This window comes from Equus caballus, chromosome 3 (assembly GCF_041296265.1).
Source record: "Equus caballus isolate H_3958 breed thoroughbred chromosome 3, TB-T2T, whole genome shotgun sequence".
NCBI classification, from domain to species: domain Eukaryota; kingdom Metazoa; phylum Chordata; class Mammalia; order Perissodactyla; family Equidae; genus Equus; species Equus caballus.
The window spans coordinates 22,640,856-22,655,363 of record NC_091686.1 but is presented as its reverse complement, the minus strand read 5'-3'; the positions used below and the strand labels follow the sequence as shown (position 1 = coordinate 22,655,363).

The following is a 14,508-nucleotide window of genomic DNA, read 5'->3' as shown; positions in this document are numbered from 1 at the left end:
TCAGTGGCCCTCATAATCTGCATAATAAAGTTCAAACTCCTAGGCATTCGAGGTCCCACACAATCTGCTCCCAAATAGTTTTCACATTCTCATTAAACACATACGTATGTCCAAATATCCTACACATCTGTTACGCTCCAAGTCAGGCTGGGGTGGGACGGGATGGGATTGTTTAGTTTCTTCACCCGTAGCCTTCCTTCCCTTCCCTCCTCTCCCTTCCAGGCAGACTGTGCCCCGACCTTGACTTTCCAGAACTGCTAGGGTTGCACAGGAATACTCACCATTTTCCATATGTCATACTCTTCTGAAGTCACCTATCACAGCCCAGACTCAAAGTCACCTCTTATGCAGCATCTTCCCTGTTCCTCCCTCTTGTAAAGAATGTCTCCTTCCTCTCAGAGGCTGTAACTTTCTTTTTATATCTTACTTCAGTGCACCTTGTACTGTAGTTGTTTTTCATGCCTGCCTCTCTCAAGAGTGAGAGACTTGAGATGACAAGACGGGGAAAGCAATCACAACTTCACGAGCACAGACTCTATGCTGGGTACTACACTGGGGACTTTACACACATCAATTGTTTTAACTCTCAAAAAAATCTTGAGAAAGAAAATATCACTGGTTGCATTTTAGACAAGAGAAAACAGATGCTCCAAACTAGCTAGTGGAGCAGCAGAGATGGAAGCCTGCCTTCAAGCTCAAGTGCTTCCTGCCTACCCTGAACCACTCCGAAGGCAGAAGCCACCTGGTTAGAGTCGTCTTTGTGTCTCTCGCCACCCCATGCACAGTTCATTGACAGGAGCCGCTCAGAAGATGTCGTTGAGTTGAATTACAATCAACTTTTAAAGGGAAATTTTAAAAATCTATAATCATTAATTAACCTTTATAACATCTTGGTGGCACAGAAAAAGAGCAGACTTTCAGGATCTCGAGAACCTCTGATTCGTGGGAGATGAAAGTGAGTCTCATAGTCTTAAAAGTTCCTTCCTTCCTTCCGGCTTCAGTAAGAATCTGCAGAGTTGAGAATTGAGTCCAGTTTCTTGGCTTTGAAAACAACGTGGCATTATTTTCTTCTATCTTTGCTTCCCCAGTTCCTAATATTTTTCTTTCTACACTGTGCTTTCCTTTTCTTTACAAACATTTCTTGGTAGCAAAGGAAGAGTTTTGAAATGAAGTGAATGGTGCATTGCAGACCTCAAGCTAATTTTCTATGGACAAGGCGACCCTTCACCAGGACCTCCAGAAATCCAAATTCCACACAGGGTAACAGAATCCTTCCCGTTGTGCTAATTGTTGGATTCACATCACGCTAAACTTCTTCAGTAGTTAGAAAAGCACCTGGGATAGCCATCTACTTAGAGCTGCCTAAGCTTTCTCAATAAATCAGACGTTAATTGGGTAGAGTGTATTAAGTTCTGGTGCTTAAACACTGTCTATAATTTGATTTTGCATTTCACTTTACTAAAGGCAGACAGGCTGAACAGGCTAGAAAACATCAAGTGAGAGAAAAATGCTCTTACAAAGAGGTAGAAGGGTATAAGGCTGGCTCTGTCTCCCAAAATGTTTGGTTTTGATATCAAATTCTCATTAATATCCAATAAGTTAGTTAGGGAGGGAACTTGGGTTTGCTAAAAATCATGAGCCACAAGAAAGATTCTGAATTTTTGTTTAATCCACTATGAACTCCTCTTAAAACTAAAACTATTCCACCCAAGAGATGCAATATTTTAGCAGAACAGTAAATATTGGTTCTACTATATTAAATATTGAATATAATATTAGGATTTTTCTTCAGATAATCTTTCTTATTAACAGATTCATAACTCAAGGTTTTAGATTTTGAAATTGTTTCTTAATCCTTTCAATTTCACCTTCCAAAATTAATCCTACTTTAATAGTCCAAGTTATTCTGGTACCTACTAAAGATTTAGGTCAAATTTATAATAAAGTTCAAGAGTAATTGTTTCTGCTCTCTCTACACTTTATAGCACGTTGCAGCTCCTTTTATTAGTGTGAAAAACATTATGCCTCTTTTATAGTCCTTGGAGCATGTTTTTTATTTTAAATTATTGTAGAGGTTTATAGTTGTAGCTTTGCCTCTGTGATATATTGCTGGTTAGGCATTCTACAAACATTTATTGAGCACTTATTTATTCTAGAGACTTTGCTAGATGCTGAGGACATACAAATGAAGAGTTAGATACACTCCTCGCATTTGAGGAGCTACATTCTAATGGGGCAAAGACACATAAACGAAATTTTATTTTTCATAATTTATACGAACCTAACTATTCATAAACATAACCATTAATTAAGTCATTATTTCAATGAAAAGAACATGATCTGTTTTGTAAAAAATTTCCTGGGAGATATTGTTTCTAACTGTATATTGACTCTAAAAGGGGCAAGACCAAGAGTAGACCCTGGGTTTTTGACTCCAAATTCTCAAGCTATCTCCCATGTTCTACCATGTCTATTGGTGATCGTGTTAACTGAACGAATGGTCCTCGACCCTGTCTGGGCAACACAATCACCCATGCGTTTTTAGAATGGATACTTGTCAGGGGATGTCCCAAGAGATCCTGATTCAATACGATGTGACCACAAATCCAACCGCATCCTTTCTCTTTGTGGCCATGAGGGCTCTCAGGTGCAAACAAGAGAAACCAACTCTGGCTAACTTAAAGAGAAAAGGAATTTATTGGAAGGATTTGAGGTAGATTACAGAATTGACAACATGGTTGGAAAACATGCATTTTGTCGAAAGAACATAAAACTATTTCATGCAGAGTCTAAACAGGAAAACAAAAATATCATGGAATTTAATTGAGAGACTTGTTTACACAGACAATGGGAGAGATGAAAAGCCCAGCTTAAGACAGTGGGGCAGATCAAGGATTAGTAACAGCAATAAGCCATTCCCACCACGGAGCCGGAGACAAAAGGAGAGGAAGAAGTGTTATCAGACCCTGGGGACCTGCCAGAAGCTGGAACAGTGGCAGGCCTGTCTGACAGGAGATAGAAGCATAGAGGAGACGCACCTGCTTGCTGAGGACTCTACTGAAGTCAGAGAGGGAGGACGAGAAATATCCTGGCTTCTTCCCACTCTCCAATCTCCTTTCAGTGCTAGGAGGGCTAACATGGCCCCACAGCGATACTGAGCAGAGCAGGGGAAGGGCGAGAAATGGATCTGCGGGTGAATAAGCCCAGAACTGGTCCATGCTGTCTTATTCCAGGTTTTGCTATTAACTTACTGAGGGAACTTGGAGTCATTTCCCTTTTCGGACCTTACTTCCTTCATCTGTAAAATGGGAAGGTTGGGTTAGAGTTTCTAATGCCTTTATGATGCCTGACTAGTCCTTGAGTTGACTCATCATTTTACCTTAGAAGTCTCTCTATACTAGGAAAGATGATTCACCTTTATATTTATATGGATGGAAAAGTTTCAGATCATTTCCTGCAATTCACACTATTAAATCTGTGAAGTGATTTTGTTTCACTTTACATGAATGCGATATGTAAGAAATTGCCACTTATGTGTAGTTTTTAAGATTCAGCCAAACAGTCTGGGAAGATATGCTGCCTGCACTTGCTTTCTGCCTGGGGTGGATTCGCTTTTTCAGTGGAAAAATACCAATATAACAGGAAGTGTTTAATGTATAGTATGGACGGTAGTTTGGGGAGGCCTTTTTTAAATCAAGAAAGATTGGTTCCTTCTAAGTCATGTGGACCAATTGAACAACTTGCTTCCTTCTCCTTCAGTAAAAATGCAGGAGTCTCACCACGAGATGACAAACAAAAGCTGGACAGGTGCTTATGGACAATGTCAGGTGACAATGATTTTCAAAAGAACTTTTCCTTTGCCTTTGATGGTTGATTTATTGAACGTGGTTCAGAGTCCTGCTTCCACCAAGGATGCAGAAAGCTGGGAAGAGTCTCTCTCTCACTCTAATAATCAAAATAAAACAGATAAACAACAAAATCACAACTTTTCTTGAACCCAGCAGAGAGCTGAGGTTGCAGGGCAAACAAGTGGCCTGAAATCTAAAAATGGACAGTCCCCCTGCCCCCAAGGGGGGTGGGACGTGTGCAGACTGTTCCTCCTGTGGCGGTCTGCTCTACATCAGTGAGCATCAATCCTGCAGCTGAAGATTGTAACAAGCACTTCTACCCCGACTGCTATTCTAGCAAATTACTTGTGCTGACTAGATTTAGCTATAATCAATCACAAACAAGAGCCGAAGGAATGCATACCTATGAGTTTTGATGTGAAACACAGCATCTTTGTTGCCAATGTTTCGTACCAGCAGAATCTTCTGAGTGCTGTACTTGACAGGGCAAGTGGAAAAATTCAGTGTGTCAGGAAAATCCAGGATGGCTCTTGCACCTCTAGCTTTGATGGGTACAATAAACTTTTCTCTTTCAGTAACACAGGTCAACATATGGGCGTAATCCTATGAGAGAAGAATCATTATTTGTGGAAACACCAACATGGTCAAGATAACTGTGCAAGAAATACGACCGTATGCCAGGGAGCTTGCAAAACAACGTAATGTATTCTATGAAACCGTCTCAAGACATATACAGATGCACTTTCAATGAGATACCCTTTTCTGAGAGACAGAGAACAGTTCAAGTGATAAAACCTACAAGCCAGTAGAGAAGCTTACGCTTCATGGGTTTCCCAGATATTAGGGAGGTGGGGTGGGGGACAGTCAAGGCATATTTTTCTTTAGATCAGGGGAGGTTCACAGCGGTTCCCTCTCATCCTCCTTCGAAATCCTACCTATTTATCCTTCAAGCCCATGTGTTAGACTGATGTCTCCAATTAATGGTCTCTCTATGTCAACACTCTTTGCAATATAAATTTGCAGCTCTTCCATCACGAGTGGAGTCTATTTCTTCACCCCTTGCTTTGACTAGTGGAATGTGGCAGAAGTTATGCTATGCTGGTTCCCAGCTGAGGCCTCAAAAAGCTTTGGGCATTTCCAGTCTTTCTCTTGGAACCCTGCCACTGCCATGTGAACAAGCCTGGTCTAGCCTACTGCAGAATGAGAGCCCAGATGTCCCAGCCAGGGCCACGCCAGCCCAGCCCATGGCCCCAGACATGTGAGAGATCGCAGCCAAGATGAGCAGAGTTGTGCACCCGATGCATGAGTGGGCCCAGTTAAGACCAGCTGGATCCTAGTCTTGTGAGTAATAATAAACATTTATTATTCTAAGCCATTAAATTTTGAAGCGGTCTGTTATTATATAACAATAGCTAACTGATATGCAGCCCAGCTTACACCTCACCTCTTGTGCAAAGCCATTCCAAATAAAAATGCTGAGCCCTGGGCATGGATCTTCCCTGGTCTTGAGTCTAAATGCAACAGAAATGCTGAATTGAGTCTCCCTTTATATCATCTCATAGCATAGAAAAATGGAACTCTCATCCTCCATGTAGCAAAGAAAAAGTTAAAAGTAAACCCTCACCACCAAGCAAAACTAAACGTAAAGGGAAAGTGTTAACATTCCCCTCAAGAACAGGCCAGAAGCTCAGAAGACGCTATGAAAGGAATTTGTTATCTAAAGCAGGTGTATTTTTCTTCATTTTAAGTTTTCCCATCACTTTAGTGTGTGTTTTAGCTGCAAGGCAAGCTTGATAAATGTAAAGTCCACTTTGAACTGAATGTCCTTCTGGTAATCATGTAATAAACGGTCTTCAGGGGTGGAGGTTTTAGTCACAGAGTGGGAATAGGAATATCTGACATATAGAGTGACACATAGACCCGGCCATGCACTCAATTTCATGAAGCCCACAGGACAAGTACAAAGCAGTGGTATCCCCAGTTGGTTTATTCATTCAACTATGTTTATGAAGTGTTCAGGAGCCAGGCACTGAGGTAGCTCTGGGAATACAACTGAGTAGGAGGCACAGATATGCATCACTTTGAGCTTATGAAATGATGGAGGAGACAATAAACAGGTAAACAAAGCATATCTAGTATACAGTGCAATACTTAGATAAATAGATCCAAAGATGAAATAGACAGGACGGCTCCCATGGCAGAGCCTGTACAGCTGCAGTCGCTCCGCCTCCCTGAACTCATACCTGGCTGCCCAGTCAGCATCTCATTGGACGCAAACTCACCACGTCCCAAAGCAAAGTCCCTGATTAATGCCACTGCCTGCAATTGTGCATAAAGATGCCCTGCGGAGGGGAAGGGGTGGGGGCTGAGATCCAGCCCACTCTGCTGGCTCCTAGTGCATCGGCTCAGAGGGGGAGCCTTTTACTCATGACCACAAAGGCTCCACAATGCCAGCTGAGGTCCTCCCCATGACCTTCCCTCCACCCTAAATCTGTTCCCTCACTGCCTCCCTGTCTCAGCACTGACATCCCCATCCTTCCAGTGGCCTGGATTTAAAATCCTGGAATGAGCCATCCTTGATTGCTCTATTTCTCAATTTCTCAGTAAATCCTGTAGGACTGACCTTCAAAATATGTCCAGACCATGATGACTTCTCGCCATCTCCACCCTGCCACACTGGCCCTTGGCACTCCAATCTATCCTGGGCTAACTGGATTCTATTTCAACCCTTGCTCTCCTAAAGTCTATTTTCCACACAAGGGCCAGGGGATCCAGTTAAAATGTAAGTCAGCTCCGGGACTCCTCTGTTCAAATTCTCCCAAGCTGAGAGCTGGAGGGCTCATGAGTGCTACGGCCCGACACTTCTGTCATTTCTCTGGCCACATCTCCTCCTCTCCCCTCCCTTACTCTGAACCAGCTTCAGGCTCCCTTTTTGCTCCTTGAGCATGCTAGAGGTGCTCCTCCTTCGGAGCCTCTGAACACGATGTTCTTTCTGCCCAGAACACACTTCCCTCTAGTTATTCGCAGAGCTCGCTCCCCAGTCTCCTTCGAGACTTCATAATCATCCACTTTCTCCCTGAGGCCTCCCCCAAATACCTCATTTTAAACTTAACTTTCTCTCTCCTGCCCCCCTGCTCCTTAGTCTTTCATCCTGCTTCAGTTTTCCCCCTAAAGTCATCTAACATGTTATCTATTTTATCTATTTTGAGTCTGTTGTATGCTTCCCTCAATATCTCTGTGTTAACAGATATACCCAGTGCCTAGAACAGGGCCTAGCACTTGGTAAATATCCAACAAATATTTGCTGAATGCAGGAAAATGAGCAATCTAGTACTCACAGTGGGAGTGGGGAGTGAAAAAAATAAAGCATGACGTGGGGGTGGAGAGCGATTGGAGCACTCTCTTATAGAGGGTGGTCAGGAGAGGCCCAGTGAGGGGGGTGACATCGCAGCAGACCTGAGTGAAGTGAGAAATGAAACCACGTGGATGGATGGCAATCTGGGCAAAGTGTGATTTGGAGCCTGTGGCTGGACGGGAACAAGGTAAGGTGAGGTCAGAGATACAGCAGGGGTGTGGAGGGGCCAGATCACGCAGGATCTCGTAAGGCATTGCTAAGACCACAAGATGGCTGAAATCATCAATGATGCTGAAAGCTGATCTTGACGTACCTGATTTACGTTTTAGAAAAATCACTAGTTGCTATGTGGGCAACGAACTAGAGGGAGGCTAAAATGGGAAAAGGGAACCCAGTTAGGAAGCCACCGCAGTAGTCCAGGCAAGAGATGACACTGACCCGGCCCAGCACGGTAAATGCTTAGCCTAGCATTTGGCAAGTAATAAAAGTACTCAATCGATGTAGGCTGTCATTATTAAAACGTTATATTAAATATGATGATTTGTGTAAGGCATACAGGGAAAACTCAACTTCTGTTTACTCTTGTCATTAGGATGATAATGATGATAATCTGGTGATAATGATGATAATAGAATGAGATAATTTCAGAAAACAGCAAGGGCTTTGAAGAAAATAAAACATGGGCAAGTGATAAAGTGCGAAGGGGCTACTTTAGGCTAGAACAACCAAGGAGGCCTCCCTGAGGTGGTGACCTTTGGATGGAGACTTGAAGAGCAAAAGGAGCCAGTCAGGGAGATGTAGGAGTGGAATGTTCCTGACAAGGGGAATTGTGAATGAAAAGGTCCTGAGGTGGGAGTGAGTAATAAAAATTAATGGACAGTACTCATGAAATTCATTAAAATTGAGTTGTTGGACTCTTAGCTCTTCCATGGATCTTGGTTTCTAGATGGTAACGCCAGGCTCAAAATTCTGTTATTCAGACATAAGGAAGTACAAATTACACTAAGAATACCTGATCCTAGAGAACTGCACAGAATTCAACAATGAAGCAGTGTAGTCTGATCACATCAGAATCCTAAAGAGATAAGTACTGTTTTCACTCTTTCTTAGGAGCTCAAAACCATCAAGCAAAGGTTTTGCTGGGAATTAGAAGCTGGAAAGCTCCTGGCACATGTGGAAACTTGACATTAACTGAGGCTTTGAGAGAAAGAGCAAAAGCTGCTGAATCCAGCATGAGAGGCGATCCCAAAGTAATTTGTCTTATTTTATTCTACATTTACATATTCTCTGCCTTGTTCTATAAGGAATTGAAGACAGCTGAAAATAGTTTGGGAGGCTAATTGAAATATTCATGAGGATGTTTTAAAATCTTTTCAAATTTCCAAATGAGTAAGATCTGATGTCTGATCAGAATTATATATTTTTTCATAATCAATTCACACACTCATAAAAGAATAAGAAGAAATTCTTTAAACAACTCTTTAAAAATATATTCCAATCTCTGAAGTTCTGTATTGAACATGACTATATTAGATTATGTAATAGACGATTGTATACTGCTCTACTGGCTTCAAATCCCTTCAGATGTTGTGACTTGGGACGCTCTGCCAGCCTGCAAGCTAAGCAATTACTTCAGTTGATGTACTCCCTTCCCCTGTACTTAGATTAGGAGCAATCAGGGCACCACTCGGAGCCAAAATATTTATTCCGAGCTCTTTCCCCTCTACTATGAGAGACTTAGCCATAAATTACTTTATGCCCTAAAATATTACCCTATATGCCAATGCTCTCCAGATGAAACTTCCAATCCATTTCTTGCCCGCTAGCCTTCCTTCCAACATGTCCCTCTTCCAAACTTTAAGAAACCATCAGGAGAATATGATAATGGCAGATTTGACTTTCTGAGAAGAGAATGAATCTTGATTTTATATTAGCTCCATGATAGGAAGCAAACATGGCAATAATTCTGTCCTTTAAAGTCTCAGGCAAAGGAAAATGATGGCTTCTCCTGCAACAAATGATTCTCAAGGCATTCAAGGGCAAGCACGGCCAGTGTGGGTAAGCCCTCCCAACCCTCTTTCTGCCTTCTCTCCACTCCTAACCTTGATGGAGGAACAGCTAAAGCCAGATCTAATTAGGAGTCAGTGAGTTAAATACTTGGTGTCCCTGGAAATGTTATAAATTCCCTAACCAGTTAAAGGTATTTATTATACAGTATCTTCTCAATCTGAATTCACCGCTCAGAAGGCAAGAATCAGCTCTCCAGTCCTAATCAGTTTAAAAATGAGACTATCAGGTATTGCAGGCCTCCTCCTCTACCACTCTGATTCTTCACATGATTTAGCGGGGGTCTCAGCCTCCTGGCAGCATCTGCATTTCTCCATCTATTAGAAAAGAATGCCTGGGGCCGGCTCCGTGGCCGAGTGGTTACGTTCGCGCACTCCACTGCAGTGGCCCAGGCTTTGGATCCTGGGTGCAGACATGGCACCGCTCGTCAGGCCACGTTGAAGCGGCGTCCCACATCCCACAACTAGAAGGATGTGCAACTAAGATATACAGTTGTGTTCAGGGCGGGGTTTGTGGAGATAAAGCAGAAAAAAAAAAAAAGAAAAGAAAAGAATGCCTTTGATCTTTGGCTTAAAAAGAGACCGGAGGCTTCCAAATTTATTTTGACCATTTTTATCCTTAATATACAATGATAACATGGTTATTTCACGATTCATGTATAAATCATCTACTTAAGGGAATTCATTTCCTCCAGCTTTTTTGCTAAGTTACCCTTAAATCTACCAATCTACCTGTCTCTATATCCACATACTCTGCCTTCACTGCTGTTCCCATCCACGACCAACCGCTCTCCTTGTGTACTAGATCTCAATCATTCTGGCTTCTTCAGAGTTTTCCTGAAGCAGTTTTTTCCTCTTTACTGAACATTCACACATCAGCTTATAATCATAGTTGAATAGCCTCATATTAAATATTAAATAACCTACCCATGACCCAAACATCCACCTCCAGCTACTGCCCCATTCTTCCAATTACCCTTTACAGCAAAACTCCTCAAAGGTGTTATTTATACTCAATATCACCACCTCCTCACTTTCCATTCTCTTTTCAACCAACCCCATCAGGTTTCAGAACCCAACGTCCCACAGAAGCTCTTCTTGTCAAGCTCACTAGTGACTTTGCCAAGCCAATGGCTAATTCTACATCGTTATTTTATTCCACTTTTCATAGCTTTGGACACAATTGAGCTCTCCCTCCCTTTTGAAATACTTCATCCATTCAGATTCCAGAGCACTGCAATCTCCTGGTTTCCCCCCCACTTCACAACTACCCCTCTTAGTTCATCCTCTGTTGACAAGTCTTCCTCTTCCCAACCTCTGTCTACACTCACTCCCAACATCATCTCATCCACCACTTGGTAGAAAGTACCATCTTTACACTTAGGATTTTCAAATACTTGTCTCTAGCCCCAACATCTCCCTTTTACCACAGATAATTGCATCCAACTGCTTACTTGATATTTCCACTTGGATGACTAAAGGGAAGTTCAAATTTAACATATAAAAAAACAGAGCCCCTGATTCCCTACCTTACCCCCACCCAGCCTCACAAACCTGCTTTTCTTCCACTGTTCCCTATTGCAGGAAATGGTGCCACCATTTGGTCAGCTGCTGGCCAAGATACCATGAGTCAAACTAGACTCCTTTCTTTCTTACACCCTTTATCTAATCTATCAGCAAAGTGTGACAGCTCTACCATCAAAATATATATCCTTAATCCACCTCCTTCTTATCACCTTCACTGTCGCCACCTTAGTCTAAATCATCCTCATCTTGTGCCTGAACTATTACAATAGCCTGGTGTCCCTGTATTCATCAGGGTTCAGTTCTGCTACGTTTAACAGGGAACAGAACAAAATAAGACCAGCTTAAACTAGACAGATAGAAGTTTATTTCTCTCCCATAAGGAAGTCCAGAAGTCAGTGGGCCAGGCTGGTATCCACAGTGTCACCAGAGACTCAAATTCCTAAATCCCTGCCCTACCATTCTAGCACACAGCATCCATCCTCAATGTCACCTCAGGAGGCAGAGTGATTCCTGGGATGCCAGCTATCTCTCACAGCCAAGCTGCAGGCCAGAAGGAGAAGGCCGAAGGGCAAAACAGAGCACCTCCCCATCGTGTCAGCTCTCGTCAAGTACAGGCCTTAGAAATCCTGCTCACATCTCATTGGCCAACGTTGAGACACGGGTAGCTGCAAAGGAGGCTGAGAAATGCAATCTTTTATTTCAGGCAGCAATGAGTCCAATCAAAATTTGTGATTCTCTTATGAATGAGGAAAGAGAAGACGGATGTCAAGGGTAGGCAGCTAGCCATTATGCCTCACACCTCCTTCAGTCTATTCTCTATGCAACAACCAGAGTGATCCTAAAGTGTAAGCCAGATGTGTCATTCCTAATCAAAACCTGCCAGGGTAGATAAAGGGAAAGGATCAAGCACTTCTCTTTCCCGTATGAATGTACCTCAGGATCTTCACTGAATCATTACAAAAACAAAACAAAACGTAACAGACATTTTGTGCCTCTTGATGTGATGAAATAGGAAGTACCACATCACCTAAGAATTCTTGCCAAAAGAAATTAAACATGAATCTAATCCAGCCTCTAGATCTAACCACCAATTTATAAGAAATAGAAAGGACAGAGGACCATTCTACAGAATCTGATGGGGATGCAATCAGCACCTTATTTTGATCCTGATTTAAGCAAACCAACTTAAAAATATATACGTATGACTCAACTGGGGAGATCTGAATAGTGGCCAGATATGTGATGATACTAAGGAGTTATTGTCATTTTTTAGGTGTGATAATGCTATTGTGGTCACATTAACTACGGGACTTGCTTCAATAATCCTCTGGGGCAGGGGGCCAGATGGGTGAAGCAAGATTGGTCATGTGCTGAAAGCTTGAAAATCTGGGTGATGACAGTTCACTATACTGTTCTCTCTACTTTTACCTATGGTGAAAGCTTCCACAGTAAAAATATTTTAAACACTTTATGGTGGCTTCCTATCCTACTTTGCATGACTTCTAAGACCCTTTATGTTCTCACCCTTTGCCAACTCATCTCCTACCCTGCTTCCAGCAGCTTCCTCTGCTCTAGCCACACTGGCCTTCTTGCACTTCCTCGAGCCTGTTGCCAAGCATGTTTCAGTCACAGGGCCTTTGAACTTGCTGTTCCCTCTCCCAAACAAATATCTTCCCTCTGATATTTGCATGGCTTAATTTAGTTCTCTGCCCAAATGTCACCTCATCAGAGAAGTCTTCCCTGATCCTCCTACTGGAAGGAAACAGGAGCCCCACTACTCTCCATTCTCCATCATGTCAATATCTGACATTAAATTATATATTTGTTTGTTTATTCATTGTGGAACATAAACCCCATGAAGGCCAAAGCTTGTTCTGTTCTCCAAGGGAGCCTGACATCCTGACTCATAGAACTGGGCCTGACACAGAGTGAATGAAAGAATATTATTCATTTTTCATATCTTTATTTGGGAACTAAACTATCAAGAGTTCTTCATAAAGAGAATTCTCAACATCCTTGTTAGCCGTATTATAAAATGATGTTTATCAAGTCCGGGAAGCTGAAAAGTAGCGACATGACTCACTGAAGATGCGACACAAAATGGAGAGAAACACTCTTCTTGGAGAGGACTTAGCCATCTTTCTTCTGGTTGAAATGACAAGAGAGAAAGCTAACATCTAATACATTCACGGTGCAAAAAGATATTTGAACCCTTTCTATATGCTTTTGCTTTTATCATCTGCAGGCCATCCTCAAGGTAAAGAAACTCCTCCCTATTTTTTTGATATTAATTTTCACTTACTTATCTCATATAACAAATATTTACTGCACACTTCCTGTGTGTCAGGCACTGGGATAGGCACTGGGGTTCCCGGGGTGACCCAGACAGAGCTAGGGAGGGCGAATTCCAAGCAGGAAGAAAATAAAATCCCTATAATTATCCTTGCCAACAAAAATTGTTGATTGTGGAAAATTTTATGATAGCCGCACTTGACTTCAAAACGCTGGCAATATAGTTCATTACTGCTGTACACCTAGACAACATAATATATGTTAACATTTCCCTACTCTTCTTGGGTCACGATTTTTAAATTTCATAGTTACAAATCAGGAAAATTACTTTGACAGCAAATTAGATATTTTCTTAAAGCATAACTGAGTAATAAAATTGCATCACTTCATATTTTCTTCAAACCACTGCTGCCATTTCCACATGACAACACTATAGTAAATATATGCTTTCTTAAGTCCAAGGAAGTACCCAGTTTTGCTCTCCTATGAAAGCCTAATATTTTTCATATCCTTTTTAATAGTAAAGATACAAATTTAAGAGGTCAAGAAAAATGCCAGGCTCAAGAATTTTATAGTGTTATGATAACATTGACTATTATATTTCTACCATAGATGACATGTACCCTAGGATCATTAGATTAAAAACATATCCAGTCATTTATTTTAAAAGTCTTGTGAGAAGAAGAGATAAGGAAAGCCAAAGTGAATTTGCCGCACCTGTTATCTGGGTATTTCGCATTCTTAACAAGATAAATCCCTGGGAAGCCAGATTAACAGACGACAGAAAAAAACGTAAACTGCATTATCATCTTTGACATGCTAATATACATGGGTGCTGAAAACCCAGTTGAAAGGGGACGGACTCATTAAGCTGTGGCATGCTGCAATTTACATATCTTGCCTTCCAGATGCGAGGAGGGTAAATGGGAATGGAGCGTGTTCAGATCAGCAGGGGATAAGGAGGAAAAATACGTATGTTGTTGGCTATCAATTTGGCCAACTGAATACTAAGTGACACTGTGAAAAGATTGACTTCCATTTTTCCTAAAATAAATCAGGCTCTAGTTACTCCTCTGCCACATTCTGGAGCAGCACTATAGGCAGCACCACAAACCCCAGCTGGTCATTCTGCAAACGGCCTTGTTGGCTTTCCCACAGTAAGAGCAAATGTAGAGGCCCAGATGACTGGAAAATCTACCGAGAGTGAGGCCCTGCTGATGGTGCAAGTGTAATAGGATCCGTGCAGTAGAAGGCCACCAAAACCAGCAGCAGGAGCTTCCCCAGATACCCACCATCAGTCTCGGACAGTCAGCAAAAGAAGAGATCACTGAGTCCTTCGAAAAATGAATTCTGTAAATTATATTATAGCTTAGAGCCCAAATCCAGTGCACAATCTTAATGTATCCAAATCTGGATAGTT

At 42.0% G+C, this 14,508-nt stretch overlaps 1 protein-coding gene across 6 annotated transcripts in view; it reads right to left on the bottom strand.

Annotated features, from left to right (window-relative positions):
• Nucleotides 1–14,508, bottom strand: part of HYDIN (HYDIN axonemal central pair apparatus protein) — a 335,806-nt gene that overhangs the window by 272,860 nt on the left and 48,438 nt on the right. For all 6 annotated transcript variants that reach the window (XR_002806835.2, XM_023637294.2, XM_023637295.2 and 3 more), the window contains exon 6: nucleotides 4,252–4,451. Coding sequence is in view for 5 of the 6 variants with exons in the window: in XM_023637294.2 (XP_023493062.2) it covers nucleotides 4,252–4,451 (200 nt within the window). In the remaining variant the exon portion in view is untranslated. The remainder of the gene's footprint in view (nucleotides 1–4,251; nucleotides 4,452–14,508) is intronic.